Source organism: Prinia subflava, chromosome 19, assembly GCF_021018805.1.
Source record: "Prinia subflava isolate CZ2003 ecotype Zambia chromosome 19, Cam_Psub_1.2, whole genome shotgun sequence".
Lineage (NCBI taxonomy): Eukaryota > Metazoa > Chordata > Aves > Passeriformes > Cisticolidae > Prinia > Prinia subflava.
The window spans coordinates 5429681-5456036 of NC_086265.1; the positions used below are offsets into that span (position 1 = coordinate 5429681).

At 42.3% G+C, this 26356-nt stretch overlaps 1 protein-coding gene and 1 non-coding gene across 20 annotated transcripts in view; both read left to right on the plus strand.

The window, feature by feature from the left end:
- The window catches only part of EP400 (E1A binding protein p400), a 52520-nt gene that overhangs the window by 6646 nt on the left and 19518 nt on the right, over positions 1-26356 (plus strand). For 15 of the 19 annotated variants that reach the window (XM_063416328.1, XM_063416324.1, XM_063416334.1 and 12 more), the window contains 24 exons: positions 792-921; positions 1009-1772; positions 3812-5164; positions 10996-11086; positions 11506-11613; positions 12320-12699; positions 12921-13226; positions 13375-13560; positions 14869-15009; positions 15117-15195; positions 15472-15518; positions 16538-16595; positions 17244-17333; positions 18502-18609; positions 19188-19381; positions 19572-19749; positions 20191-20327; positions 20483-20652; positions 21083-21257; positions 21648-21784; positions 22384-22570; positions 23441-23607; positions 24449-24603; positions 25119-25355. In XM_063416328.1, the coding sequence (XP_063272398.1) occupies positions 3842-5164; positions 10996-11086; positions 11506-11613; positions 12320-12699; positions 12921-13226; positions 13375-13560; positions 14869-15009; positions 15117-15195; positions 15472-15518; positions 16538-16595; positions 17244-17333; positions 18502-18609; positions 19188-19381; positions 19572-19749; positions 20191-20327; positions 20483-20652; positions 21083-21257; positions 21648-21784; positions 22384-22570; positions 23441-23607; positions 24449-24603; positions 25119-25355 (4654 nt within the window). In that variant the 5' untranslated portion in view covers positions 792-921; positions 1009-1772; positions 3812-3841. The remainder of the gene's footprint in view (positions 1-791; positions 922-1008; positions 1773-3811; positions 5165-10995; positions 11087-11505; positions 11614-12319; positions 12700-12920; positions 13227-13374; positions 13561-14868; positions 15010-15116; positions 15196-15471; positions 15519-16537; positions 16596-17243; positions 17334-18501; positions 18610-19187; positions 19382-19571; positions 19750-20190; positions 20328-20482; positions 20653-21082; positions 21258-21647; positions 21785-22383; positions 22571-23440; positions 23608-24448; positions 24604-25118; positions 25356-26356) is intronic. The other 4 variants (XM_063416341.1, XM_063416343.1, XM_063416339.1 and 1 more) reach the window with 2 other exon arrangements.
- LOC134560462 (small nucleolar RNA SNORA49) lies at positions 112-250 on the plus strand. The gene has a single exon (XR_010082741.1). It is a non-coding gene; the product is annotated as a small nucleolar RNA SNORA49 (small nucleolar RNA).

Consider the following 26356-nt stretch of genomic DNA (forward strand, 5'->3'; position numbering starts at 1 on the left):
TGCAGATTATTTTTTTCATAATAGCCATTTGATTAATTGCTTTTGCTTTCATTATCTGTAGCTATTTACATTGTTAGTACTTTAAGAGCAGTTGGTGTTTTCATGTTGGCAGTTCCTCAGCCTTACTCCAGGGGCTTTTATTTTTCGTAGAGTGCCCTGGCATTGCCTGAGGATAAATTGAAAATATGCTCCTTTCCCTCCCCAGTAAGATTCTGTGTATCCTCTGGGGCCTACAATCTGAGCAAACATTAACAATATACTGAAGTTCTTCTTATTTTTTATTCCAAATTGCATCATTATGCTTTCTGTTAGATGCAGTAGAAAACATAAAAGAATACTTTGCCTTAAAGCAACACAAGGCAGCACAACAGAAAGGATTTGATTTAGTCAATAGACAAGAAAAATGATGGAGCACATACAGGAATAACACCTCAGTCAGGTGTGCTTAGTCATAGGACACGATGTGATTACTGTAAGAGATCTTTAGGTTCTTATCTGGCTGACTGCACCATAAATTAATAGCTTTAACGGTAGACAGATTAATTATGAATTGTGTAGATCTCTAATGTGGGCAGTCAGATAACCTGAAATGTTAGGTTGGGGAAGTAATAAGAAAGCATTTTCCCCGATCTTCTCACTCTGTTAAGAAAAGTTTATTTAGATATTTACCCTTTATTATATATGAATTTGTAATTAAGTTGCTCGTTTCCCTACTTTAGGAATTCATAAAAAAAACTTCATAACAAAGTGATCCTTCTGTGCTATGCTGTCTTCCCACTCTCCTTCCACAGCTCAGTCACACAGATGTGATTACTGTTGTCTTCTATGACACTGATTTAGATCTGCTGATGGACACAAAGACTAGGGGATGGTGTTGATGACAATGACTAGTAGAAAAAGAAGTTCCTCAAATAGATTTCTGTAAGTTTACTTCTACTGTCAATGATTTTTCTCATATTTAACAGTAAATCACTGGTAGTCTGATTGGCGATTTTGTTTTCTCTCTAGCACAAATGTATTTCACGGGGACCTTCTTCTTATCAAAGGCTCTGTGCTGACCTATAGCCTTAAGGTAAAGCAGTGTATACTGTCCAAGAATCAAATCTGTGCTCGTGCTGATGTAAAGAAAAGCCTGAAGTGCTTCAGTATCGCTCCATCCGATGTACGAGAAGTCCTTCCTCCTGTCCGTGTGGACCCTCCTGAGCATCACTGCGCTCCCGTTGTCTCTCGTCCTGTTCCTGGCACCACCGAGCCTCTCTCACAGACAGGGATGGGGGCCCCTCTCAGCCGCCTCTTCCCGAGGCCGAACAGCGCCGGCTCCCTGGGCCTGTCCCCGCCGGAGAGAGCCCCAGCCCGTTCCTCACCACCTTTGTTCCCCGGCTGGCCCCGCTCCAGGCGCTCCCGGGCTCTCCTGCCCTCAGGAGTACAAGCCCCGTGCGCTCCCAGTGCGGGTTTTCACACCGTGTCTTGAACACAAGCGACAGCCCTGCTCCCTGCGCGGACAGCAGCTACCCTTTGCTGTGTCCTTGCCCTCCCCTGCCTCTGCTACAATAAAGATCATTTTGCTGCCCTATCGCCGAGCCCGTTCCTATCGCGACAGGCGCCGCGGGCCGCCCCCGCGGTGGGCGCAGGCGCGGAGCCGGCGCAGGCGCGGCGCGGCGCGCGGAGCCGGCGCAGGCGCGGCGGGACGCGGTTTGTCTCCTGCCGGCGCTGGTAGCGGCGCCCCCGCCCGCGCTTCCTGCCCGCAGCGAATGGAACCCGCGGCGCCCGCGGTAAGTGCGGCCCGCGGGGCCCGCCCGGGCCCGGCTGCGCGCCCCGCTCCGCCCCGAGCGGCGCCCGGCGGCCCCGCCGTCGCACCGGGGGCGGCCGCGGAGGGACGGGCCCGCCCGGCGCGGGGCGGGGGACGCGGGGCGGGCAGGGCCGGGCCGGGCCGGGCCGGGCCGGGGGAGCGCGGCCCTGGCGGGGGGAGCCCCGGGCGAGGGGAGTCCCGGTGGAGCCGCGGCGGCGGGGCCGAGGTTCTCCCCCGGCCCGGGCGACCCCGCCGCGCTGCTCGCACACAAAAGGCGATCCCTGCTTCGGGACCTCCCTTATCGGCCTGTAATTAATTAAGTGTTTTCACTGGGGCCGTGTTAGTGAGGTGCGGCTAATTAAAATAATAAGACCTTGTTGCTGGTGGTATCGTTTGAATCTTAATTATTTGGTATCGGCGCTGTGAAATAACCACAATACCTCGAAGAATTGCGGTATTGTTAAATCTTTTGGAAAAGGGGCCTGTAAAGAGTGCAGCGTTTCCCGCTTCGCGCTCTGCTAAGGGAGCTCGCTCAGGTTTGAGCTCCGGGCAGTGGGAGAGGCGAGACCCGCCGGGATGAGCCCCGGTGCGGGAGAGGCGAGACCCGCCGGGATGAGCCCCGGTGCGGGAGAGGCGAGAGCCGCGGGGATGAGCCCCGGTGCGGGAGAGGCGAGACCCGCCCGGAGGAGCCTCGGTGCGGGAGAGCCGAGACCCGCCGGGATGAGCCGCTGTCCCGGCTGTGCTCCGCGGTACCCCCGGCGCGGGAGGTCCCGGGCTCTCGGCCCCTGTCGCTGCTGGCACGTGTGTGACAGCGCTGCTTTGCTCCACCTTCCCGGACAGCCGCCTCTTTCCCGGGGCACGGAAGGGAATATCTCCATCCCCAGGGCATGGACAGGTCGCTGCAGATAACGCAGGCCAGGGGAGCGGAGGGTTGTGATGTGCTGCTCCCTGCCTGGGCAGCGGAGGAACGGGGAAGCGGCAGCACCCGCTGCATCCCACCGCTTCCCGTAGTGCCGGTGTGCCGCTGCCTGTTGCCGCTTGTGACCAGCTAGGAGTGAGGAACACAAAGGAGTGGCAGCATGTTTGTGTATGTTTGGCCTGAAATGCTAAAAATGAAAGTGTTGCTTTCAAAAGAGGAGAGAGATTTTGAAAGGATAAAAAAAAAGCCCATCAGGTTTCATTTTCTCTTGTGGTTATTTATGTGTGATGCCCAGCCTTGTATCTACCTGTCAGTGCATGTCATTAGAATTTTGTTTGCCCGTGATTGAAATACAAACCCAGAACGTTTTGGGGTTTCTGGGTAGCTTGACTCAATAAACAGCATTTTAAATGAAATGCAGATTTGGTTAATTTTCATCTCTTTGATTCTCTGAAGGAAAGAGAAGGCAAAGTTAAGCATCAAGTATAGTAGTTTTACATACATTTTGATGACTTGGCCTTCAGTAGCTTCAACAATAAAGTTGAATAGTCTGTCCATTTTCTTATTTTTACTTACTGTTGAAACAATGAACTATATGTTTTAGCAATTATGTTTACAGTAACTTTGTATTGAGAGTTGAAAGCACTGAAACACTGGTAATAATGAACACGAAAAAAGAGTAGATGCCTTTGATACTGGAGGCTGTCTTTTCTTGAGGTTCCACAGCAAGGGAAAAAGTCCTGTTTGTGTTTGTTGTTCGTGTTGGGTGTTTTTTGGTTTGTTGTTTTTTTTTTTTAATTTTATTTTAATAAATAATAACATTTATTTTATTAAAATAAATAAGCTATGTTCTCCCTTAGCTGAGGGGAACATAGCATTTGTAAGCCTATTCAATAGCAGTATTAGCTAGAGAAATTTATGCGGGATTTAGGTGAGATTTTGTTGGGCTGAGCATTTTGGATCATTTGAAACATTTTAAGTAACTGCAAAACCAGGATAACAGAGTTCTTACTATAAGGTAATCTTTCTAGTTGTAGCTAAATAGTTTTAGTTGCAGAGAGTTTTTACCTTCTCTGAATGTCTGTTTTTGTGTATTTCTTTAGAGTATACTGTAAAACCTTAGATCAGTGAGGATGCACCATGGCAATGGTCCTCAGAATGCCCAGCGCCAGCTCCAGAGGTCCAGGTCCTTCACAGGCAGCGAGGGAGAGGAGCAGCAGGCGAATTTACCGCAGTCCCCCGCAGCCTCTTTCGCGCCTTCCGCGAGCCCCTCGGCGCCGCAGTCGCCCAGTTACCAAATCCAGCAGTTCATCATGAGCCGCAGCCCGGTGGCCGGGCAGAACGTGAACATCACCCTGCAGAACGTGGGCCCGGTGGCCTCGGGGAACCAGCAGATAACGCTCACGCCGCTGCCGCTGCCCAACCCGACATCCCCGAGCTTTCAGTTCAGCCCGCAGCAGAGGCGCTTCGAGCATGGCTCCCCCTCCTACATCCAGGTCACCTCCCCGCTGCCGCAGCAGGTGCAGTCCCAGAGCCCCACGCAGCCCAACCCGGTGCCGGTGCAGGCGCTGCCCAGCGTGCGGGCAGGCACCCCCGGGCCCGGCCTGGGCATGTGCAGCCAGAGCCCCACCAGAGGCTTTGTGGACGCCAGCGTGCTGGTGAGACAGATCAGCCTGAGCCCTTCCAACGGCGGGCACTTTGTGTACCAGGAAGGGCCGGGAATCGCACAGATCGCTCAAGGAGCTGCTGCGCAGGTGCAGCTCCCGTCGTCCGGGGCGCCCGCCACGGTGAGGGAGCGCAGGCTCTCGCAGCCTCACTCGCAGTCCGGGGGCACCATCCACCACCTCGGGCCTCAGAGCCCCGTGGCCAGCGGGGCGAATATGCAATCCCTGACTAGCCCGGGCCACATCACGACCACCAGCTTGCCACCCCAGATCAGCAATATTATCCAGGGGCAACTTATGCAACAGCAGCAGCAAGTGCTTCAAGGGCAGCAGCTGAGCAGACCCATTGGATTTGACAGGACTTCTGGTGGATTGATAGCCGGAGTTGGAGGAGCGAGTGCGTTTGGAATGACATCACCTCCTCCTCCCACAAGTCCTTCACGGGCCACTGTGCCACAGGGGCTGTCGAGTCTTCCTCTCACTCCTACAGCTAGCACAGCAGTGAAAAAACAACCCAAAAAGTTGGAGGAGATTCCTCCTGCCAACCAAGAAACTGCTCAAATGAGAAAACTATGTTTGGATCATCACCACAAGCAGATGGAAATGCTTAAGGAAACTTTTAAGGAATGTTTGATTGAACTGTTTTTCCTGCAACATCTTCAAGGGAATATGATGGACTTTTTGGCTTTTAAGAAGAAACATTGTGTTCCTCTGCAAGCATACCTGAGGCAAAATGACTTGGATCTGGAGGAGGAAGAAGAGGAGGAACAATCTGAGGTCATCAATGATGAGGTAAGAAACTGTTGGAATAAAATCATAGATGAAATTGTAGCATTGAGACTGTGAAGTATTAAAGAATGGGACAGGACATGAAAAATCATTTTTGCTTGATGACATAAGGCAGTTTTTCATAAACTAGTTGGCCTGAGAGAATGCAGTTCTGCTGGGTAGTGTGATTTGGTGATGGGTTGGTTTGAGTGTGCTGTTAGATTTATGGATTTAAAATAAAAGAATAGAGAGGGAGCTTTAACTGTCCTAGTTGCACACAAATAAAGGTGGTAGAAGTGTGGAAATGGTTTTAAGCTCTTGGAATGGTTATGACTAGGAATCATAGTTTGAATTTCACTTAACTAGATTTTGTCAAACCGAAAAAGAATGAGCAAAAGCATTACAAGAGGTTAACTTCTAATCATAGATGTTACTGAAGTTCAATGTTGCTGCAGCCAATATAAAATATGAATTAATCTAATTAGTGAGGGAGAACATGTGTAAGGGTCCACAGTCATGTATTCCATTATTCAGGGTGCCCTGGAGCTCTGTGAGTGAGTTGCTGTTTAATGGATTAACAACCAGCACTTACAGACTGGACATTGACAAGTTCACTTTGTTACTTATGCAAAGCTTTAAATTACTAACTAGCTTGAATTCACTGTTTATTAATGGCAAAGAACTTGAAAGAAGTTTGCCAAAAACAAGTGCTGTGCAGCTTTTCCTGCACGTTTGTGGGTGCTGGAGCACTGGTCTGGTGCAGAGCCTGCCCACAAGCCAACATGGCAAGTGGTTGCAGCAGGATAGGTAGAACTGATGCCCCTGCACCTCTTGGCACTCATAAATATCTTCTAAAATTTGTGAAAATATCTAAGGGTATATAGCTGCCAGTTTGTAGAAGAACCAATATTATGTAAAGAACCTGGCATTGCTTTCAATACCTTTGGGAAATGAGTGCCTTCACTGAAATTTGATGACTCTTAGATATGAATCATTAGCAGTCATGCCTTCAGCTGGAATTTGTGGGAAGTTTTAACAGAATAATGGCTGAAGTTTAATTTATTCATTGTTGTCTGAACTCCTTGATTAGGAAAATACATTTCTGCTTGCTACAGTTATTGACAATTTTGAAGGAATCATTACTTTATATAGTAACATGAAAGCTAGCCTGTTACTGTAATTTATTGACTGTGGATATTCAGTATTTTTTTTTCACCTGGTTTGTGTTTTGTCAAATCGTTTAGGTGTTCTTGTTGGGTTGCGTGTTTGTCAGCTGAAATAACCAGGTATTTTTAACTACCATCTGCACACTTTGAGGGCTCTTTAGTGGGTGTAAATGGTACAGGTTCCTTGAAGTCAGTGGCGCTGCTACACTGTAAATGTTGAGGCTCTACCCCGCGGTGTGTCGGGTTGAGAATTTGCTGTACTTCGCTGCCTTCTCGTGGTGAATCCTCTTTTGTTTGTGGAAGCTGCTTGTCCCTGTAACTGCTGGAGAATTTTGCAAAGTGCAACAGCAGAAGTCTGTATGTGTTGTTCAAGTGATGAATCCTTCTGAAAGATTGAGACATCTTTTGAGTATGTTCTTTCTTTGTATTTTGTTGTCGCCTTCTGTTTTATTTCCCTCTCCCCCTCTTTATCTCTTTCTGCTAAAGCAACGCACTTCATCCCTTGCCTGGAAGGTTGATCTCTTTGGGAGTTCAAGGGGAGAGTGAATGGTGGCTGTGCTCATTGCTTGAATAAATGTTGAAGCTCTCTTACGTTCAAACTGTCTGTCATGCTAATTTGTTGTCTGTTAGCAGCAGCAATCATTAAATTTAAAACACACTTCTATGTTAACTGCATTTAAGAAAACATTGTTTCCAGTGACGAGAAGTCACGATAAACAGTCAAGGCTGTGCTCTGTTCTGCTATTAAAAGCAAGACAGAACTCTAAAAACGGGCTGTGCTCGAAACAAGCTGTGCTGATGGTGGTATAGTTATTATCCCCTCTTCAGTGAGGTGCCATCAGTACCAAAGGAGTGTGTTGAACAGTTAAAAAAAGAGAAAAACTTCTAAAAAGAAAATGATTCTCCCTTCTTTTTTTTTTTTTCCCAAAATATTTCTCTCAGGTAAAGGTTGTGACAGGAAAGGATGGGCAGACTGGTACTCCTGTCGCTATAGCAACCCAGCTTCCTCCAAATGTTTCTGCTGCTTTTTCATCCCAGCAGCAACCATTTCAGGTACTTTTCAATGGTTCTAAAATGTAGTTTCATCCCAGATTTTTTTTCTTCATTCAGATTTGATATTTCTTAGATGAATTAGAATTTTCCCAAGAGCCCATCCCTTATCATCTAAACAAAACGAAAAAAACCTTTGCAGTCTTCAAATGCATCAGTATAACTGAAGCCTTGAGGAAATTAAAGCTTTGTCTCCAGGTTGCTGGCTTATTGCATTAACTTTCAGCTTGAATGTTTTCACTTTGGTTTGTTTGTCTTTTGTATCCCTAATGCATTTGGTTCATTTGTGCATTCTGCGTAGTGATAATTTGGATTCTTTGTCTGTGGCATTGTAATTGTGGATTTCTTCTAAAATTCTTCTCTTTTTTTTTTTCTTCCCCTTATGTATTAAAGGTTTTGAGTGTGGCTACAGAAGGTTTGGGATTTGCCTTCCCTGAAATGTGTTAAACAACAGTACTAATCCTCTGACACAATTTGTTTTAAATAATTAACTGCTTTCCATTAGCTCTGCCGTGAATGTTGGGAAGAAGAAACAGAAGTACTTATTTTTATCGTAAAAGTCCTTTTTAACAATTTTTTTCTTTTTTCATGAGGAATGCTGGAGAAAGCCAAGAAATAAATGTGATAATCGGTTAAAATTTTCATGGATAAGTGATCATGCAAATTTTCAGTTTGGTGTGGTTTTATGCAGCTGCCTTCAACTCTGTTACCCAGACATCACTGCATACATACTCTGAGAAGTAATATACCCTAATTCCATCTGCAACTAAAATATTTACCTTTTAGCTCAATGATATGCTTAGCAGGTGTTACAGGGTGAATTACTCTGCTGTAGCACAGCAGCTGTACAGGCTGTGCTGCCTTTATCTAGGCTTTGGAAATGGAAAGTAAAATGAAATACAAGATGGGTTGTGTTCCTGTGTGTAACAAATGGGATGTTCCCTGTAATATTGTACAAAGGGGATTGCACTGAGAGCTCTTCCTTAGGGCCAGTACTGACATGTCTTGGAAGTCTCCTTAGGTAGTCAGAGTTCATTTAGGCTGTTTAAAATACTTAATATTATATCAGGTTATTTACTGCAGCAATTAGGGTTATCACCAAGCTGTAGGTGCAGCAGTGATGACACTTTTGAAGGTATTGTACTATATCAGACCAGATTCAGGGAAGCTGGTTCATGCTGAAAATGTACAAAACTCTCTGTGTGGTTCTGACTTTTAACACAAACTGCTAACAAACAGAAAGTGGCATTTCTTTCCATCAGTCTTGCTCTTTGTGACTGTTTATGGAGGAATAACGTGTCCCAATCAGCATCACCATTCAAATCCCAGTGCAGAAGTGCAGCACTCAGAGTGATGAGAAGTGCACACACTCATTGTGTGTGTGCTACATAATCATGACCTCGAGACAGCTACATTATTTTAATTAAAGTTGAGACAGTTTTAGTCTAATATTAGTGGTATGTGACTGCAATTTCTAAAGACATAACGTGTCTGCTCTCTGAAGAGTCTGGCCTAAATTACACGGTGATAATGCAGACAGCTGGGAGGCATATTCTTAAGAAAATGTCAGTCAGAAATCCTAAAGTAGAGATACAGCCTGGAACTGTGAGTGTGCAGTCATCCAGAGGGAGAGAGCAGGTGAAATAAATGGCATTTAATGTGGAGTTAGAAGAATGTAATGTCTTAAACTGATGTCCCAGTAGCATCTGATGCAAATGGGACATCAACTGAATTTGTTAGTCAGTTTAGTAGCATTTACAAAACCAATTCTTGTGGCTTTTTTGTGGAAAATTCTGTAAATGCCCAGGTCTGTGATGCTCTGGCAGACACTGGCTGTTGGACCTGAAATATGCTTCCTGTCTACCTTGTGACAAGACAAATATTTGAAAACTTAATCTCTATTGAGTGCAAAGTGGCAGTGAACTGTGAATATGGGTCAGAGAAACTTAAAACCAGAATTTACATCTTCAGGCTGTAGCTGTATCGCTGGAATGGCCACAAATACCCTCAGAGTAGCAAAGAGATTGTGTTATTAATTCATAGATATTGATTGAGTCTGAGGAGCATGAGATATATTCAGCTCAAAAAGGAGCATTTGAAACCCAGTCACTGTAGGTGATGTTGGCTGTGATTATTAATACCATGCAGTGAAGCACTGAAGATGCAGGATGTCACTGCTCTGATTTATTTCAGTATAGCCTGGTGTTTACCTCCATGGGTTTAATTTACATTGGTAAAATTTCAGTTAAAATCAGAGAAGAAAATACCTGTGAATAAAGTAAAAAGAATTTATGGGAAATTACTGTCTTTCTATGTTTCATAAAAAATTTCCACAACATTTTCAAACCCTTACCATACCTCAACATGTTTAAGGCCTTCAACATTAGAAAAGTACACTTTGAGAACTAGAGTGCTAAATTAATTCATTTCCCAGGATGCAGAGAGTGCCATACATAAAGTCTGTGTTTGTATTTTCTGATGGAATCTCTTTAAGAGCTTTTTTTGGGATAGCCCTTATTTTTCTCATATTAAATTTTGTAGTAGAATATTTGGTACAGCATGGCCAAATATTGAGGAGAATTTAAAAATGACTTGGAAACTCACTGAAAAGAATTGGGCTTGCACAAATACTGATGGACATTAACAAATACTTGCCAGTGTGCTGAGGGCTCAAAGAGCATGAAAATTGTCTTATACCCAAATTTGTTTGCTTCAGTAATCCTGTACGTGAGCCTGTCAGCTGTGCTTGGTGCTGAGAGGATTCTCTGGGATAGGTTCTAGCCATCATTGCCAATATTAAATGTAGTGATTTAAAAATAAAGTTTGAATGCACTTTGTAATCTTACTGAAGCCTAAATTCCAGCTTGCTTAATCAGAGCCCAGTGATTCCTTTTGCATCTCAATATCAATAGTGCTCTTCCATGCTTGTTAATTCATAGTTTATCTGCTATTTATCCTCAGACAAAATGGATAGTAATTTCTGGTGAGCTCTGATGTCACCTTAGCCTTCTGGCAATATTGTTTCTCCTCACTGAGTTTATTCATGAGACTCATTCTGCCAGCTGTGCAAACAGGTACAAGTCCAGCATCTGGAAAACTGGAACTGGAACTTGTGTACTTTGGCTGAGGTTCTTCATTCCATCTTCCTAGCTTTTTCCTGAAATACTTCAATGGTAACTCTCACAGAGTTCTATCCTGAGAGTGAGAGTGCTGGAGACTCAAATAACCTTAAACTGTTTTCAGGATGAAGATGGATTTGTGTGTTACTGATGTTCCACACAGATGTAATACACTGATGAAAATTTCCATTAATTAGAAAAAAAAGTAACAAAAAATACTGGGCAAGTTTATTTTTTACATATCCCATTTTCTTGAGTTTGGTATCACTTAACAAAATGTCAGTGTGCATTATACATAACCAACTTAATCACTGTAAAATTTAAACTCAAAGAAGAATATCTGTGCATTGTGGACAGCTAAAACTTCATAGCAGATATTGAGTGAGTTGTTTCTTTATTTGTACAGCTGTTCTGAAGGACTTGTTCTCTGCTGGCCTCCTTAGATCCCTTTATAAATTCTCTCCTGGTGTCAGAGCATCTGCAGATTGAACTTGTGTGATTTGTTTTCTTTTCCCTGTAGCAAACGCATACAGGGACTCCAGCGCCGGGGACTGTGAGCACCATAGAGATTGAGGCTTTTAAGAGGCAGCAGCAGGCCCTTGCACCAGCAGGTATGTTCCACAGGCACCATTCCACTTCCATCCTCTTTTTTTTTTCCAAACAGTGATTGGAGCCCACTGTTCTGTAACTCTTGAAATACATTTTTGCCTCACCTTGGGAATCACCGGATCCTTAGGACTATCTACTGTGACTGGTGCTGTGGGAAGAGTGCACTCCACTCCCAGTAGATAGGCCTGGATTTGGCAGGCATGGAGACATGGTTAGGTTGATTGTTCTGGCTGAGAAGATTGGAGAAGGCCAACTTGAAGTCAGAGGGACTCTGGCCCTGGAGCATGTTCTTCCTAATTGCTACACATGTACAGTAGTTGTAGCTTTCAGAGCCGATGTTGGAATCATGTGTAGTAGTTTGCTGTGTAAAATTGAACCCATTCCATTATACCATGCCATAAATGGAATTTGAATATCACAGATTCGTCTAAGAGACCACGAATTGAAGTGGGCCGTCATGGGATGGTCTTTCAGCACCCGGGTGTGGCTTCAGGAGTTCCTCTTCAACAGCTAATGCCAACGGCACAAGGTACTGTGTCACCACATGCCAGCTGCACATTAATTTCACAAGGAGATGTGGGTGATGGAACTAGAAACTTGGACTTCTGGCCTGCCAAGATCCTAGTGCCACCACACACTTCTCCATGTAAATTAATACTTGGTATGCAATGCCTGGTTTGTTTAAGGAGCTGAGTGACGGGCTCCAAAGGTGCATGTGGGCATGGAAATACGTCACGGTGCTGATGCAAAATGGCCAATCTGAGAATTCTGGAACTGAACCAATGATTTATGAAAAGGAAACCACCTAATTGGAACATCATGACAAATTTTTATTCATTAGTCATGCCAAGCTTTAGAATATGTGTTAGAGTGAATGTGTTCTTAGAAAGAGTAAGTAGTATTTAGACTTCATGCTGTTTTTTTAGGTTAAATTCCATTAGCTCACCAGTCCTTTTTTTTTTTCTTTTTGTGAATATACGAAATTTAGAAGACCTATAATGACATGCTCTTTTTTAGTTGCTGTGCTCCAAATTCTAGTTACAGTCCTGTGCATGACACACTTTGTTGTTTATTGTAATGGTGATTTATTTTGTGATTGTGACGTGGTATTTTCAAGTGATGGTGTCTTGTGGCAAAGTAAGTAACAAAACTGTTCTATTTGCAGCCGATTCCCTCCTTAGCAGAGAGCATGGGGTGCTTTGATCTCACCTGCACTGTCTCCTCTTGCCCTGCAGGCGGGATGCCCCCCACTCCGCAGACGGTGCAGCTGACGGGGCAGAAGCAGAGCCAGCAGCAGTACGACCCCTCCAAGGGCCCTCCGGTGCAGAACGCGGCCAGCCTGCACACGCCGCCGCCGCAGCTGCCGGCGCGCCTGCAGCCCGCCAGCGTGCCCATGGCCTCGCTCCCGGCCGCCCTGCAGCTCCCGCAGCAGCAGCCCCAGCTCGTGGAAGCCCCGGCCCAGGCGCAGATCCAGGTGAAGATCCAGCCCCAGAGCGTGCCCCTGACGGCCGCGCCGCTGCCGGCGCCGCTGCAGCAGCAGGTGCCACCAGCCATCCACGTGCAGGGACAGGCGCCCAGCCAAGCGTCGCAGCCGCAAGCCACGATGCAGCAGCAGGTACGGCAGCCTTAGGGGGTGGGCGTGTGTTTGTTTGCATGGCCAGTAAAATCTAAGAATGCTGTCTTCATCTTTTAACTTCACTGGACACTTAAATCCCTCCCCTGTAAAAATGCAGGTGTACATTTGTTATTGAATTAGAGTCTCCCTTACGTTCTGCTGTCTTGCGGACTCAGTATTGAATCCTCAGCTCATCAGTAACCAGTGTGTTTCTTGGGCAGACTGTGACTCTGACACGACCATCTGCAGATCCTGCTCAGAGTTCTCAGCGTCTTGCAGCAAATCCACTGCCACCTACCTCATCCATGGCTCCAGCAGCGATCCCAGGCACAACACCGCCTTCTCCATACCCAGTGCAAACAAACAGGACCTCTCCAGCTACCAACAAGTCCCTGTCTCCTGTTGCATCCAAGCCTCCTGGCGTGGCAGTAGCAGCAGCAGCACCTAAAACACAAAGTCCAGCTCAGAATGCAGCAGTGGTGCCACAGGAAAACTCTCAAGACAAGCTGGCTGAGCAAGTCAAGCTGGTAAGATATTTTCTGTGCCATGCTTTTACACCTTTTCTTTTCCTGTCAATTAATTTAATGAAGTGGAAGCAATCACTATTTTTCACTGATTCTGTAACTTCAGGTGCATTCTGCAGCTTCATTGTAAGTCTCTGTACTTCTTTTTAAGGAAAATCAAATCCATCAGCGGATAGCAGAACTGAGAAAAGAAGGTTTATGGTCCCCCAGGCGACTGCCTAAACTCCAAGAGGCTCCAAGACCAAAATCCCACTGGGACTATTTGCTGGAAGAAATGCAGTGGATGGCAACTGATTTTGCTCAGGAGAGAAAGTGGAAGATGGCAACTGCTAAGAAGGTACTTGAAAAACATTTTATAACTCAGTTTGGTAGCAAAGCTATTGAAGTATCTTTTGTTACAGATAGAAATAAAGGAAAGATGAGGCACTAACTTTTACCTGAAGTGAGAAGTTGTGTTATCAGTTTTGGATAGAGACAGATTGGATAATTGTACAGACTCTAGATGCAAATAACAGTTTGTGGATTTTATTCCTCTGGAAATCAGATAGGTTGTTAAGGAACCCACTCAATATATTGACTGGGTTATATTTAAATAAAACCTAGAATTGTCATGCCTGTCTCAAAAATGAGTTATTTCCTGCCAATAAAGAGTAAATATAGAATTTTGTAAATAACTTCCATTGGGTGTGGTTGTCTGTCTAGATCTTTTTTCTTAATCTCACAGGAAAAAACAAAAAGTAAAGACAGTGGAAACATGATCTGTTTCCATAGGGGAAGAGAGCAGCACAGCAGGAATACAGTAGTGGAATAAAAATTTGTATGGTGTGAGATGAAATCTATAAAATCTGTTACAATTTACAGTAAACAAGGGTTTTCTATGGATACCAGCAATGTTGCATCTTTTCTTGATACATTTATGACTAGGTAAGGGTAATGAAGAGAGCAACTGAAGGTCATTAGTTTAAATTGCCATATTCTTTTCTACTGTATATTCTGAAATGATAGAAACTCAGAAGCAAAGTATTGAAATAAGTGTATTGTTCTGTACAATAAATATCTGCATGTTGAATATAATTTAAATCTGGATTTCCATTTGTGGCCAATGGTAGGTTTTTAAGAATAGGAGAAACAGGGCAAATGTGAAACGATCCTTTTCCTGGCACTATGCTTCAAACTTCTGGAAGTCAATGTTTTAGGGACTCCTGAGCTAAAGGTTGCAATCAAGTCAGTCTTAACAGCCATTGACTGATCTTTCACTCATGTATGTACACTCTTTTTGAACTCATTTTAGCTTTGGTCTCTGACATTTTGTGGTGTGATTTCTGTGACTTCATATGTGCTGTCTGAAAAAAAGTTTTCTTTGTGTGTTTGCTGCTAATTTCAGTGCAATTTTTTTTCTAATTTTTGTATTCAGAGAGTGAATTAAGAGTTTCCTACTTGATTCCTTAGTTATAGTATTATTTTTTTTTCTTTGAGTTTCGTGTCTGTTGCTTTACTGGCATGGTAAGAATTAAAAATATTGAAGGTAAGTGCTATGTGTGTAAAGCTATGTTCAACATCTGGCTGCTGGTAACTACTGTAATGTTAAGAAATGCAATGATACGTGTTTTGAGGTAACCTAATTCAGTATTTCATGGTATTTTAGATGGTAAGAACTGTGGCTCGTTACCATGAAGAAAAGAAACTTAATGAAGAACGAGCTAAAAGGGAAGAACAGAACAAACTGAGGAGGATTGCAGCATCCATTGCTAGAGAAATAGAGTATTTCTGGTCTAACATTGAGCAGGTAAAGTACCCACTCACTAAAACTCTTGCAATTTGTGGTTGTTCTTTCATCTTCAGTAGTTTATTTGTAAAGTAGAGGTGCTTTATTAGACTTGCTTTACATTTCAGGTTGTTGAAATTAAACTGCAAATTGAATTTCAAGAGAAAAGGAAAAAAGCTTTGAATTTAAAGAGATTTTCAAGGAAAGGTAATTGTATTCCATTTCATAAGAAATGTAGTCTGAATTCTGATGATATTGTTTTATATAATTTCACTCAGTGCAGGTTAATCTTGTTGGCAGTAAAATTATAAGTTGCTAATAATAGGTTGTGGATAGATCTGAATCATGAGTTATGGGTTTTTATGCTTTTGTGCTAGATTTTAATACTTCTTGTATTTTGCTTTGAATACATTTAAAAGTTCATGTAAGAAATGTAAAATTGCTAAGTGATGAATACATACATCAAGTGTAATAATTTTCCAGGTAAGGATACAAAAGAAGACCTTTATTTGGAAAAAGACAGTGAAATGGTAAGTCTTCCTGTTTTTTGAAAAAGCCATCAAATTAGTTTAAATGTGACTACATATGTGAAAAAATTTGGTAAAGGTGATTTTTTTTTTAAATACATGATGATGATGATAAGATTTCACTGTTGTTACTGACAAATGAACATTCAGTCACAAGCACGAGTATAATTTTTCTTTTCTGGTTAGGCAGGGAAGTGGATTGTGGTTGGTACTTGTGTTTAGTGGCTGTGAATCCTTCATTCTGAGATTGAACACCAAAAACCTGTACAAATTAATTGTCAGACTTGGGCAGGAGTTTCATCTACAGTAGCCAGGGGTGGACTTTGTGGGGCATGAAATGTGTTTTCAGGTGTTCAGCAGAGATTTATCTGCTGAGAGAGGAAGGCGTGTGTTAGAGAATGGATCAAACTGAATGGAAGTGGGATATCTTTTTCCCTGGATGAAATGTGTGCTAAGGACTCCTTGGCTGTGTCTCTGCAATTGGAAAAAAATGGACAAGGGATGTGAGGCCCTGAGCCATCTGTCATGGCACAGCTGATGCCCATGTGCTGAAATACTCCCCCTCCACCAAGCAGAATGCCTGCATCTGAATTTCCTGCTAGCAACAAGCCTTAGCATGTGTTATCAGCCAAACTGTGGCCCAGCACTGGCTGTGAGAGTTAATTGACACAGGCTAAACAATTCCACAAAGTGCACTGGACAGCTGAGACTATTGTAGGCCTGTGCCATATCCCTTTTTTATTGACTAGTGAAAAAATTTCTTCCTTGAGCCAGCCTGGGTATAAGTTTTGTACCACAGCTGGGCCTGAATAATTTGACCCACGAGCAGTGGAAGTGGCTGACTGCACGCTCCCATCAATTCCTTTCTGTTTTTGCATGACCAGGGAAGTGCTAATAGGTGTGTCTATCAGAAATGCTTTTGGGACTGCAAGCCATGTTTTGTTGTCTTTAAAAAACAAACAAAGTCCCCTGCTTATCTTTTGTATTCTATAATTTTAAATATTACACTTATTTAATGCTAGGGGGGTTCATCATCTGGAAGGAAAAGAAAGGCAAGCACATCTTTGACTGATGAGGAGGGTAAGTCACTTCTCAAAATTTTGCATCTGTAGCATAGTACATGAGTTGAATATTAAACCCACAAGTTTTCAGTCTGTTACTGTGTGGGTGCAGTGCTTTTCATGAACCAAATACCAACCTTCATCTATTTCTTAGAGATATTAGACGGTCAATTAAATAGTAAATTATCCCTAAAAGAGTTCCAGTGAAAATTTGAAAATAACATTTTCCTTGAAATTATACTGCCATCATTATTAGTGGATTTTAATTCTTCCTGTCCTCATTACTTTGTTTGTCAGACCTTACTAATGGTCTTGAAGTACTTTTGAGGATTTTAGACTGAAATACCCATCTGCTTTGGGTCCTTTCTTTTGGTGGCCACTCTGTCATGTTCCTGACAAGGGAACTGTTTAAAGCCTGTGATGGACAGTGTCAATCTACACTTAACTGCCTTCTGTCCTGAGGCAGAACTGCTTCTCTCCTGTTCATTTGTCTTTTAAATACTGCATATAGTTGCTCTCAGATTATCTTGTTTTCCGTACTTAATTCTTTTTCAATCCTGCAGACTTAGAATATTCTGTGCTCGTTCACTTCAGGGAGTATAGAATTACAAACCTCCTCAATTACTGTATAATTTTAATCCAAGATTTGCATTTGTTTTTCTTGTAGTTGAAGATGAAGAAGAAACAATTGAAGAACAAGAAGCTAAAGAAGGGAACATAAACCATCAAACTGAATTGTCTAATCTAGCCAAAGAAGGTAGGCTTGGTTCTTCTGTGGGCTGGGCTCTGAAACAACAGCTGGAAACACACAACACTTGTAATATTTGTAAAGAGGATTAGAGGTGGGAAATTGAGTGCATTTAGTTGTTCAGTCCTGTGTAGTCTGTATTTAGTTTTTTCTGTTTGGGAAGCTGCAGCAGTTTATGGGATGAGGATGGACACGTGCACTTTATAAAGCAGTCCCAGTTATCACACCAGGTGGCTTGAGAAAAAGTAGTTCTCTAGTGAAGCACTGCATTAAAACCTTACACCAAGACTCTCAACTAGAGTTCTAGGAGTGCATGATAAACACTTAAAACCAAGGTTGTATCAGATTGAACATGGACTTTTTATCATCAACTGTCTTGAGTATCTCAGAAGGGTTTTGTGACTGACTTGGTAGGTCCAAAAGGGCACTTAAGTGCTGATCTTGAAGGGGGATATAAATATTTGAAGATAAGGAGCTTTTAGGGACAGTGCTCTGGCTAGCAGCTCTCTCATTAGCAATGTAATTGCTGTGCTGAGCTTGATGTGTGCAAAGTACCCCACAGAGATGTGTCACTTACCCTGGTAAAAGCAGATTTTTGGAGGCAGGCTGCCCATTAGGAGGAGTGTGCCTGGCGATGAACACGCCGTTTCCAAATCTGTTTGTTTGGTCTGTTTAGCAGCTTTAGTGGCTGCAGAGCTGGCCAGTTGGAGGGATTATAACCCTTGGCCAGTCAGCCAGGTTCCTAATGAGAATGTTTGCTGATGGATTGGCCACTGCCAGCATGTACATTCCTAGTTTAACAGCTCAGACAAGGCATCCTGGAGTTACAACTCAGTTCTGAAAGTTTTGAAGTCTTGCACTGTCTTCCAACCACTCAGGTGGATTTGATGCCTCTACCTTCCCAATTGAGGGTTTACTGAGGACTGTAGGATGTGTTTGTAATACAGTAAAAAGCAAGGTATGAGAGCAAATTGCTTGGTGTAATGCCAAATGTTCTCTGTAATCAAGGTTATTAAATAAATGCTGCCATCATTCACTTAATAATTACCTCTGAAGTTAACTTCTATTAGAAAACTGGCTTTATGCAGTTGAGAAGAATGTAGTGTGATTATAATTAGTAGTATTTATTGTTTCAAGTTTTGTTATTTTTAAACTTCCATCCTTTAATGACCTTCAGCTGAATTGCCTCTGGAAGATTTGGTAAAGATGTATGAAGGTGCCTTTGCAGAAAATTTTCACTGGCCCCAGCCAAAGCCTGACAGTGAAGAGGAGAGCAGTGAGGAAGGTAAATTACTCTATATTTAGAAGTTGTTGTGCTGATTCACAAGGTGAAATAAATTGCTTGGCTCTTCAGGACTCTGTGAAAAGACATTTTCTTCTAGGGGAAATCACATATTGAGTGAATCACATTTAAAATTTCTCAATTTGTGAAAAGAGGGCAGTGTTTGCCTGTCTTAAAGTGAAGATGTGTGAGATTTTCAAGAGCAATACTGAGCCATAGAAAAGCCTCTCTACACTGAATTAAACAGCACACTTCATAGGTAGCTATAATTACACCTCTGTTCTGTGCTTGATGATAGAACTACATACTTGAAGATAGATTTTAAATAGAATGAGAGGACCTCCCTAGAGGTTGTGAAGAGCTAATGGTCATGTTAGCCTAGCTAGTGTCAATGTTCAGGACATGAACCTGAGCTTATGCTGTTTGCATTTTACCTGAACTAGCTTGAAAATCATAGAATTGCTTTTAAAAGTTAGCTGCCTCCTTTAGACCCGTGTCTGCATCCTGATTATCTTGTTCCTTTGGATAACTGCTACAGAAGTTTATTTTAAATACCACTGTAATTTTTCTCTCTCTCCTAGAAATGGAAGAGCACATGTCTGACAGGGAAAGTCCCCAGAAAGAAGTTGTGCTCATAGACTCCCTTCTCACCATCGAGCAGTACAAGGGCATGGACAGGTCGAGTCCTCCCAAGAAACACGTGCGAGACATAGCAGAGGTTGCTGCTGCAGCAGAGATGTTGTTACCTAAAGGCAGCTCCAGGATAACAACAGCAGTAAGAATCCCTGTTTTCTGTTACTCTGTGTGCTGATGTTTGCATAAAGAATAACTTTTTCTTCGTTATTTTGTAGCTTTTAGCAAGAAATTGCTTTTTTTTTCCCCAAGTTACCTATAGAATGTTTATGCTTTATGCCATGCTCTGTGAATTTAACTCAGGAAAAAATATCAAATTATTCACGTTACAGGTAAAATACAACACTCCATCACTGTTGTATGGGTCTCTCAGAGAATATCAGAAGATTGGGCTGGATTGGCTGGCAAAGCTGTATAGGAAGAATCTCAATGGCATCTTGGCAGATGAGGCAGGACTTGGAAAAACAGTGCAAATTATTGCCTTTTTTGCCCATTTGGCTTGTAATGAAGGTAAGTTCATTTGGCCAACAGTTTTATACAGGTACTAGGCCAGCTTTATCTTTGTGAATTGTAGGCTAGGGTCACTTTTTTTTTCCCTACTGAACCATATCAGGCTTTAGGTAATGATAGGAGTAAGACTGTGTCAGAATAACTTTCTGCTATTTTGTGACAAGGGTGCTATTTAGTCAAGTATAGTGTATGATCAACCTGTTACCCTCTAGAGATTCTTCTGAATACTTCAAAATTCTTACTAGTACAGAAAAGCCTTACAGACTGTTTAATGACCAGGAGTAGATTAGTCATTAAAATACCTGTTTGTTATTATTGGATCATCTCACTTTTAATGATGAATTTAGTGCAATGCACTTAAAAAATCAAGGGAGAATGTAAGCCATATGCATTGTAAGGAGTCTCTTTCCAGTGTTAACTGCTGTGTTTCCCTTTCTGTAGGGAACTGGGGCCCTCACCTTGTTGTTGTCCGGAGCTGTAACATTTTGAAATGGGAGCTGGAATTGAAACGCTGGTGCCCAGGGTTGAAAATACTTCTCTACTTTGGGAGCCAAAGAGAACTTAGGGCAAAAAGACAGGTGCTGTATTTTGCAATTCTTACACTGCTGCCTGAGACATTTAGCCTGTATAAGTCTGTCTTACTTGTCTTTTTTTAATGAAGAAGTAGCCGACTGTAAGATATTTGAGTTCTGCCTTAATTTTTCTGTCTCATCCTTTCTTTCCTTTTCCATAGGAATGGACAGAACCCAACAGCTTCAATGTGTGCATCACTTCCTACAAGCAGCTGTTCAAAGGCCACACAGCATTCATGAAAATGCGATGGAAATACTTAATAGTAGATGAGATGCAGCAAATAAAGAATATGACTGAGAAACACTGGGAGGCACTTTTCAGTCTCCGCAGGTACAGAGCAGAGAATTGATTTCCTGCTGGCAGTGGGTTTTTCTCTTTTCATGTCACACAGTTCTCTTCATAACAGAAAACTGATTATAAAAACCCCTCTTGACTTGGTCTGCCCGAATTCCTGAGCAACGTGCACCTGTAGAGAAGTGCTTTTATTTGAAACTATCAGGATTCAGAGAAATGCTTGAGATCTTTTTGTTTCTACTCTCACATCACTGTAATTCTTCTTTGCTGATATTCTGTGCTCCCAAACAGATTCCCTTGTATGTTCTGATACTCTGCAGTGAAGAAGCTATTTGGTGGTATATTCAACATTGAAAAGATACTTTGTCCTTGGTTTAATTTTATTATATCTACATAATTCTTTTCTGTATCTGACAAACATAAAGGCACAGTAATCAGTCAATTAAAAATCTTCTTTTATTCACAGCCAGCATCGTTTGCTTCTGATAGACACTCCTTTGCATAACACATTGATGGAGCTGTGGACCATGGTACATTTTTTGATTCCGGGAATTTCCAGACCGTACCTGGATTTTCCAGTTAAGGCACCTAATGAGGAGAACCAGGATTATTGCCATAAACTGGTCATCAGGTTGCACAGAGTATGTTATCATTTTTTCTCATGTGTACTACTACAGTAGTAATGCTGTTGAGGAGAGGGGGAATAAAAATGTGTGGTTCAGATCAGAATTTGTGTCCTTTCTTTACACCTTGTTCAGTTTAGACAGAAAATCCTGCTGAAAGCAGAGGGTTCTGCTACCAGAAGAGTGTGGAGATTTCTTTTAAAAATAATACAGGGCTCAGATTTGAAGCTTGACATGCAGAAATTAAAGAGCAAATTAATATCTATACAACTGTGTGCATAGCAGTATGATTATATATAGCATATGCAGTTTATCACATCAAATCTGTTAGGTGTGAATAAGTTTAGCTTCCTGTTGTGAGCTCTTTGAAGTGAGAATTTTTTTCCTCTCAATTGTGAAACGTTTCAGATGATTCAGCCGTTTATTTTGCGGAGATCAAAGAGGGATGTTGAAAAGCAGCTCACCAAGAAATACGAACACGTGCTCAAGTGCCGTCTGTCTAGTCGACAAAAAGCCATGTATGAGGATGTCATATTACAGCCAGGGTAAGGGCTTCAAACAGTAACTATAAAATGCTGTCACTTGTAGTGCTTAAGCAAGGAAAGAAGTGATTGTCATGGTGGGAAATGTTTTCGTGTTTCTCTGAAATTTTCCATTATGACCCGTAAATAAAATGTGATTGTATTGTAGACCAGAATTACAGCAGGTAATTGTGGCCTTGTGAAAAACTTTTACCCCTGGAACCTAAGAATTGAGTTATAGTGGTCAGGTCTTCTGCTGCAGTGTTATAACATTTGTCTCTAATGAGTGTCTCTTCATATTTTTAAAGCCCAGAGTTTTTCCTCAGCACCCCCCTACGAGTGGTAATTAATAGGTGCAAGCGTGGAACAGAAACAAAGCAGGGAGAGGATAGGGAGCTGGATAAGTTGTATTTCATTATAGGGCAGGACTTTAGGTTTCACTTTTCCAAATTTACTCTTGGTACAGTGCTGCTTAAAATACTGCAGAAGACCTCGGTGAAATCTAAACTTGTTTTAAGGCTTTTGCATAACACAAAAGTGCCCATTCTCACCTTGCTGATTTAGGGACAACTCCATAAAAGCTGCACATGAATCAATGTCTTTGTGTGTAATTCATTTGGTAGAACCCAGGAAGCCCTCAAAAGTGGACACTTCATCAGTGTCCTGCACGTCCTGATGCAGCTGCAGCGGATTTGTAACCACCCTGATCTGATAAACCCCCGGCTTTCAAGCTCCTCTTTTGTGTCACAAACACTGGAGTACAGAACTGCCTCTCTGGTGCTGCGAGCCCTGGAAAGGGATATCTGGAAGGTCAGTAGAAAATTTAAGGTTTTTTTCCTCTCTTAGTGCCCTGGCAGAATTTCAGGACTTACTATTGTTTTCTTATATGTGTGTTTTGTTATACCAACTGTGTTCTTGCTGAATCTCTTTTTTTGTCATATTGGTTTGAATTTTTCAAGTGGTTTGTAAACAGTAATTTTTCATGAACTACTTGGGTAGAGAAATTACCTTTGCTTTCATCATGCTCATGTTAGCAGGAATTTTCCAGCACTGAAGTCACTCAGGGTAGTGCTGTGCTTATTTATGGCATTCTGCAATTTTCTTTTTGCTTTCACTGAGGAAAACAAGACTTACTCTTTTTCACATAAACATTCTGTTACAATGACTAAATTAGTACCCTTCTGTCAATCCATTTGAAGTACCACTGTTTGTTATTGTTAAACAAGTGATCCCACTCCTTGACACGATAAAAAATATAAAGGGAGTATGAGTAATGGAACAGCTGACATTTTTTGTTTAATTTTATTTCCGTCCTTCATATTTTCTACTCCTAAATTATAGCTTGGCATTTAAGCTTGATAGTTAACCTTCAAAGAGTTCTATTCAATTCTTTGGGAACTATGATATATGAAGAATTGTTAAATGTGTTTTCCTTTAATTTCTATAACTGGCCAATGATTTCAGTTCCTTTTCTTCCAATGCTTAAGAGGGGACTGTCAGTTTAAGATTTATTTCCAAGGTTTCTAGACAGTTTCGGCTAATAATTAATAGTTTATTTCTTAAACTTACACCATTTATTTCAAGTTAAAAAGTAAATATATAGAAATTTAATTCAGCATTGAACATAAAGAGGACTGTTTGTGTCATCACATAAAACAAACAATTTTCTGAAATCCCTAGGAATCAGACCTGTCCCTTTTTGATCTGATTGGAATGGAAGACAAAATGACTCATTATGAAGCACAAATGTTGCCAAAACAAAAGGTTACTAGAAAGTTGATTGAAGAAATCTACAGCTCCCCTCCACCACCGGCAAGGCCCAACCCAGTGAAGCTCAAACCAAGCAGGTGTGTACAGCTGCACTGCTTCTAAGCCAGAATTACAGCAGCAAAAGGTGGTTCTGTTGCAATCTTTACTGAGTTCTCTCTGCATCTCTGCTAATGGGATTTACCCAAAACCTCAGGCTTACCTTTGCATTTAATTTTTCTCTTGTTTTTGTGTTTATCTCTAAAATAAGAATTCTGTTCTTCGAGGCATGCAATTCCATTTGAAGTTTGTTGATGGATTTCCCATAGTCCTTACTTCAGCAGCAGATGAGCTTTGTTCTCGGACCTTTTTTATGGGAATTGAGTGTTGTTTTGCAGTATTAGCAGCAGGGTAATTCAAGACTAAGCTGGGCCTGCAGTGTCAGCTGTGCTCTCACTGTTATATGAGAGACATATGAAGTTTTATAGCAGTACATTTTTTTAAAGTATTCTTCTTCTAGTGAAGTAGTTTTCTCAAAGTAATGTAGAACTGTTTCTCTAATGCAAGAGAGCTGCCTGCTGACCTGCAGCATGCTCATGTCTCTCTGGAGATTATATGGGAGCCCTTTTTTTCAGATATCTTCAGATATATCTTTTCCCAGATACTGACCTAGCCTCTTTAAGATGTTTGCTGTAATTCTGAAGCATCCTGCATTAAACTGGGTGTACAGCAAGGGAAGTTTTCTCTTGGATTTAACAAGATCCCTTTCCACAATGTTTACTCAGGAAGCCTGTCAAGTGATGAGTCTTGCCAGCTTCAGCCATCTGCAGGAAGATCAGCATCTGACATGATCTGTTTATATGTTCCTCGGGGAGCAGAGTTTGATTTTAAAGGCCAAACTATGATTTTCCTGTAGTCTCTGACTTTCCCTGCTCTTGCCAGGTTGTTCCAGCCCGTTCAGTATGGTCAGAAGCCCGAGGGCAGGACTGTGGTTTTCCCAAGCACTCAGGTCCAGCGCACGGTGACCACGGCGACGGTGACTCAGCAGGGCCAAGTGCGAGGCAGATCCCCCATAGCCACGGTGTCTTCAAATCAAGGTAAGGCACTCAGTGCCACCCTGGTCACCTGCACCTCAGCATAGACAGATACGAGTTAGTCTGTTTAATAGAGCTCCTTTTCCCTCTAGCTTAATGGTCTAGAATACTAATGGCTTAAAAATACCAACAGACTAATTGCCAGTAAAATTCCCCACTAGTTTCTCCAGTATGATCTGCCAGGATAATGCAAAACTAAGCTTTGTGTAACCTGTTAGCATATGGAGTAAATGTGCCACAGTTGGTATTTAAACCCCGAAGACGTGTAATGTTCTGTCACAGATGGGAATGTACAGTGCTTCTCTGTATTTATTTAGCCTTTAAACAATGCTTTCCAAGTAGATAATGTTGTAGAAATAGGATGGAGTAAGAGGTGTGGCTAGAAATCCCAGTGTGTAAGGACAAAGCCGTTCTTGTAGCCGTTTGATTATCCTGTCGGAAGGTTTCTTTTTAATGTTTAAAAAGAGCCGAGTTAAAACCTCTTAACAGCTTGCACAAACAACCCTTATTGATTGCAGCCGCAGCAGCACAGTTTCAGACAACTCAGGCTTCCACCAGTGCTCCAAGACACCAGCCCGCAGCGACCTTCACCACAGCAACTAGCGCAGCCAACGCTGTGAAACCGCGGGGCCAGACCTCTGCGCCGGCCCCGCAGCCGGGCCAGCCCCAGCCACAGCCCCCCCCGCACACCATCCAACAGAGTGTGCTGCCTCAGAGGCTCGTACTGACCTCTCAGGCCCAGGCACGGTTGCCTAGTAAGTGGCCTCCCCTTTCAAGGTTTCTCCCCACCTTTGTACTACAACGAGGTTAAGTTACTAGGCACCCTAAGATGTGTACAGAATCGTTGTTTTTTTTTCACTCTTCTGATTAGCCTTGCTCAGCGCGTTGCTTATGACCAAGGAAAATCGAAAATTGGATAAGAAACAATAGAATTGCTGTGGACATACATTAGCGGTGTCAACTTAATCTCCTATTTCTGCATGTTTCTTCTGCTGGCAAGACTTCCTTCAGACCAAATGTTTTAGCTCTCTCCTAATTATTCCTTTCGTGTTAAACACTAATCCATCTGCTAAAGGCCTCTCTGGCGGAGAGGAGCGTCGACACTGTTAGGCAGAGAAAAGCGATGAGGCTTTGCTTTAAGGTTGTATGTGCACTGCCTATTAGCATGTGTAGAGAGTACTGAGCACTGATGTATTAATTTTATCTCTGGGGTAATGCACTGCCTTTACAAAAGCTGAATTTTCACACCAGTGTTTTCTCAATATCATAAAACTTAATGCTGAAATGCCTCTAACCTTTCTGCATTTAAATCACAAAAAGCTTGGTCCTTGCCACTTCAAAGCTTTTTGGTTTGTCTAAATGCAGATCGCTTAAAATAAATCATGTTTCATCAGCAAATTTCAAATGTGTATTTAACATACCACACATAGGAATATTTTAATTTCTTCCTTAAACCTTCCTTCATGCTCTTGAAAAGGCAGTGAAAATCACTTTAATGTCTATACTTGTTCTGTTACAAAGTGTCACATGAGTTTTCAGGTAGCTCTTAACTTTTTTGCTAATGAAAATGGTAATTTCTAAAATGTTGATGTTCTTACCCTTTAAACAATCAGCTTCTTTCCAGTTTGTCCAACAAATATAGAAAGCAATACCTGCTTAACTTTTATATGACACTTTTGATGCACTAATTGTAATTATGCATGGAAGACGCTTCAGCACCAGTTTACTAACCAAAATGTAGAACTGTGAATATTGA